Source organism: Dendroctonus ponderosae, unplaced genomic scaffold (genome assembly GCF_020466585.1).
Source record: "Dendroctonus ponderosae isolate FM_Combo_2020 unplaced genomic scaffold, Dpon_F_20191213v2 Dpon_F_20191213_941, whole genome shotgun sequence".
Classification (NCBI taxonomy): Eukaryota; Metazoa; Arthropoda; class Insecta; order Coleoptera; family Curculionidae; genus Dendroctonus; species Dendroctonus ponderosae.
In genome coordinates, this window is record NW_026019162.1 from 1 (window position 1) to 4,922 (window position 4,922).

Here is a 4,922-nt window from a genome sequence, read left to right on the forward strand (position 1 = left end):
TCCCAAACTAAAACGCGCAGGAAGTTGAGTATGTTACCACCTTTAGTGGACACTTGGCCCGATAGACGGGGAAAGTTTCACAAAAATCCATCCTGAACCTGATTTTTGTCGGCTTTGCAAATGTGACTCACAAAATAAAAAAAACCCTTTTGTTGATCTTAAGTGCTCAAAGTGATTGTTTAATAGTACGCAAATTTCCACTCATTTTTGACCGATTGCACAATTGAAAAGCTTCTAAGAGCTTCTGCAGCTCAGTCCCCAACGCCCTCAAGTCGATATCTTTGTCCATTTGCAACCAGTCGAAATCGCCAGACCTTAAAGTAAGTTTTAAACTGATTAGCCAAAAGCGTGAACTTCAGACAAACATTTATGGAACTAATCCGACATTAAGCAGGGATTCGTTTCGTGAAGCCAGTGCTCTTTTCTACAACTAAAACTGGTTCGGATTGGTGATGAACTTTAGCGCATCGTGAAAGTTTACATTCAAACTCCGGGTCCCAGACGAATCACTTTAAGTTGCTGGCGGTTGGATAAGGACAATTTTAACGACTGTATTAGAAGAGTTTTTGTGTTAGTTTGAAGGGTTTCCAGGGCAGTTCAGCCAAAAATCAGTTGATTTTAAACGCGAAAAACTTCCAGGTACAATGGATTTGGTAGAGTCGAGAGCTCCTACTATGATCTCTGGGCTGAGTACTACTTGAAGTTCTTTGATGCCTATCTGGAAAACAACGTCACATTTTGGGGCGTGACCACGCAAAACGAACCTGTAGATGGGCTGTTTGGTACCAGTGTACCGAATAATGGCTTCACTTCATCTGAAATGGTAAGGGTATAGCTGTGTCTTAAAAGCTGGAAAACTTGCATCGTCTGTTTGTGAAAACAGAATATTTATGCACCAGAAAAATTTAAAAAATCCGAAAATCCTCAAACCAAACCTGAAATTTCCGTTGTATTAGGCTCAATACATTTTGTACATTTACAGGTAAACTGGATTAAAAACTCATTTGGACCGACAATTCGCAACTCCAGTTACAGCGATTTGAAAATCATGGTGCATGATGACCAGCGGCTTTTATTGCCACTCTTAAAATACGTATGTTTCAGTCTTAGTCTATTTAATTATTTGAAAATTCGCACTTTTTCCAGCAAGTAATCAGTGATAGCGACGTACTGGCATATGCTGATGGCATAGCTGTCCATTGGTACACAGACTTTATCACTTCAGCGTCGCTGTTAGACTTTGCTTCAAGTGACGATAAGGATTTGTTCCGTTTGGGCACTGAAGCATGCATAGGTAGCAATCAATCAATTAGTCAATCAATCAATCAATGGATCAACTTATCTTCGGCTACATTTATTTTTCAGACCCGACTACTGACCTCGGAGTAACTATTGATTTGGGTAGCTGGGCCCGAGGGGAGCGATACTTTAAAAGTATTATCGAGGTAAACGTGTTTAACTTCTTTAATTTTACGTGCTTTTATTTGCCCGTTTTCTTGTTCTGTATTAATTGCACTAATTGTTTTATTGCTATTCGATCTGGGCGTTACAGATGCATTTATTGATTACTCTCCGCTGTTTTCTGGGCTTTAATTCGTCGAAAGTGTGTTTAATCGGAAAGGCTCAGAAGCTTTGGATGAAAGTACCTGAACGACTAGTAAAACATCGGTTTTCGGCTTTTCTCGACTTTATCAGCGGCTCAATTTATTCGGCAATTTAAGCTGTTTTGTGCCGGCGCTCGTTGACTGTGTTTTAAATTGTTTTACTACTTGGATTATTCCTTTTCCCATTTTAGGTTTCTTTCTCAGCTTGATTGATCTTTCGAGCCTTCATTTTTCGCTTTTTAGTTAAACGTGGGGGGTTTGTACACTTTTGTGCATTCACATAGTTGGGCAAATAAAGTGAGTAGTTTGTCAAAAAATTCCCGAAATGTTTTCCGCTCTTTCATTGCGACAAATTTTATATAAAAAAGTTGGTTGCGCTCGCTTACTTAAAAATTCGCTTCTCCCAAACTAAAGCTCGCAGGAAATCGAGTCTTTCATCACCTTTAGTGGACACTTGGCCCGATAGACGGGGAAAGTTTCACAAAAATCCATCTTTAACCTGATTTTTGTCGGCTTTGCAAATGTGACTCACAAAATTGATGGTGTAAATCAGTTGCGCACGCTTACTTAAAAATTCGCGTCTCCCAAACTAAAGCTCGCAGGAAATCGAGTCTTTTACCACCTTTAGTGGACACTTGGTCCAATAGACGGGGAAAGTTTCACAAATACCCATCATGAACCTCATTTTTGTCGGCTTTGCAAATGTTACTCACAAAATTGATGTTGTAAATCAGTTGCGCTCGCTTACTTAAAAATTCGCGTCTCCCAAACTAAAGCTCGCAGGAAATCGAGTTTTTTACCACCTTTAATGGATACTTGACCCGATAGACGGGGAAAGTTTCACAAAAATCTATCTTTAACCTGATTTTTGTCGGCTTTGCAAATGTGACTCACAAAATTGATGTTTCAAGTCAGTTGCGCTCGCTTACGTAAAAATTCGCAGGTCCCAAACTAAAATACGCAGGAAGTTGAGTCTCTTACCACCTTTAGTGGACACTTGGCCCGACAGACGGGGAAAGTTTCACAAAAATCCATAGTTAACCTGATTTTTGTCGGCTTTGCAAATGTGACTCACAAAATTGATGTTTCAAGTCAGTTGCGCTCGCTTACTTAAAAATTGGCACCTCCCAAACTAAAACGCGGAGGAAGTTGAGTCTATTACCACCTTTAGTGGACACTTGGCCCGGCAGACGGTGAAAGTTTCACAAAAATCCATAGTTAACCTGATTTTTGTGGGCTTTGCAAATGTGACTCACAAAAGTGATGTTGTAAGGTAGTTGCGCTCGCTTACTTAAAAATTCGCGTGTCCCAAACTAAAGCTCGCAGCAAATCGAGTCTTTTACCACCTTGAATGGACACTTGGTCCGATAGACGGGGAAAGTTTCACAAAAATCCATCTTTAACCTGACTTTTGTTTTTGAAAACAGTCCGAAATTTTTTCCGCGCGCTCATTGCAGCAAGTTTTATTTCAAAAAATTATCCATTTTCTCTTTTCTCATTCATCCTAATCAATTTCTCATTTTGCCCGATTTGTTTGCGTCTCTAGCTCGTATTTCCTTTGGTCAGCTAAAAAAATTATCGTCGTCTTGATAAGATCAGCTTCAGAGTATTGTTCCTTGAACTTGGTGAGTTTGTGCACCTGATATTAATATAAATATTTTACTTTTACTTTATTTTTAAACTTTTTTGGTGTTTGATTTCTGTTTGCACGCACTAAATATGTGTTCGTGGCCGTCTATTGAAGTAATCGAAGCCACTTCTTAAAAACTTTTAAAAACTTGAACGTTTTTCTAACTTCTCAAAATTTTGCTCGTGGTTTGGCTTGACTGTCTTATACATTTTCTAACCCTTCCTTATGCGTTTCAGATATTCTTGAGCTTATGGGGTTCTGATAATTTCCCATCCAATATTAATAGACTTTTGGCTGATTCTAAGCAATTTTCCTTTAGTTTTCTTGCAAGATTCTGCGGTTTTTTCTGTTCTCTTGACCTGTTCAGTTGCTGTCGATCACAGAACAACATTTGCCTAATTCCTGTTCTGATAAACATTCCCAAAAATAATTAAAACATCTCGAAGGCACTAAATTTACCGCTTTAAGTCTTCCTTTGCTTTCGCCGTGACAAATATTCTTATTCAACCGAATTGAATCAATTTAAGGTCCCAATGCCAAATGGGCAAACATTGGGGGTCTAAAATTGGACATTGTTGTGTCGGAGAAGAGGTTTTGCTGAACTGAAAATCTCGTAATAATTCTTGGGCAAAGCAAGAAGAAAACGCTTTCTATGGGCGAATTGCTTGCAAACAAACCGCTATCATTAGCGATGCTGAGTGCATTTTTCAGTTGGACGGAAAACGGCCCCAAGATTCATGAATGCACTTTGCATGAACGAATATACTTTTTCGACAATCGCTTTTGGCGACCGGTTTTAAAGGGAGTAAAATTGATTGTTTGCATTAATAATAAGAGCAGCAAAACCACATTAGTATTCCGGCAAGTCGCGATTTATTGGAGGTTCTTTCGCAAACTTTGAGAGTTTTTCAGTGGCAAAGATGCGCTTTGAAATTTAATGCTGACTCCAGGAATATTAGGTGTGTTTGCAATTTTTTTGCCACCCTTTCGCCGGAAAGTTCCAAAAGCTGTTTCCATTATAACTTTTATGCTGCTGATAAATCGCGCTTTAAGGCCCTGCCTGGGAAACTTTCGTTCAAAGCTTCGAGCCATTTTTTTCACTGTTTCTGCTTACTTTCTATTGCATTGTTTGCCGTTATTGCGCAAAACTAAGCTTAAGTGTTAATGGATGGCGCAAAAATAAAACGCAATCAAATAGTTTTCCTTCGTAGGACTTGAATTATGATTTTGTCGGCTGGGTTGACTGGAACATGGCTTTAAATACCAGTGGAGGGCCGAACTGGATCCAAAATGAGGTGGACGGGCCCATAATAGTCAACACAACATCCGACGAATTTTACAAACAGCCAATGTTTTACGCTCTGGGCCATTTTTCCAAGTTTGTTGTCACCGATTCGCAAAGAGTTGCTATCAGCACAACAGACGATGATCTGGATGTAATCGGCTTTGTTCGACCAGATGGACTGGTTGCTGTTGTGATTTTGAACAGGTATTTATTGAAGTTCAGAGCTAATGATATTCTCATCTTTCCTGAGTTTAACTTTGAACATCGTTTATTTCATTGCGTTGCGGCGAGAGAACAGCGCCATCGTCAGATTTAAAATTTACACAAACTCATGATTGGTAAAAATCAACGTTCTTTTAGGTCTTTGCCTTCTTGAAACCGTAAATTTGTCTTTCGAGAGACA

At 39.3% G+C, this 4,922-nt stretch overlaps 1 protein-coding gene across 1 annotated transcript; it reads left to right on the forward strand.

The window, feature by feature from the left end:
* Positions 1 to 639: 639 nt before the first annotated feature.
* Positions 640 to 4,723, forward strand: LOC125505711 (lysosomal acid glucosylceramidase-like; the record flags this gene model as incomplete). The annotated part of the gene is given in 5 exon segments (XM_048670033.1): positions 640 to 823; positions 983 to 1,093; positions 1,147 to 1,294; positions 1,366 to 1,445; positions 4,446 to 4,723. Coding segments are annotated over 5 exon segments (801 nt in total), but the record flags the coding sequence as incomplete, so codon positions are not given.
* Positions 4,724 to 4,922: the final 199 nt, after the last annotated feature.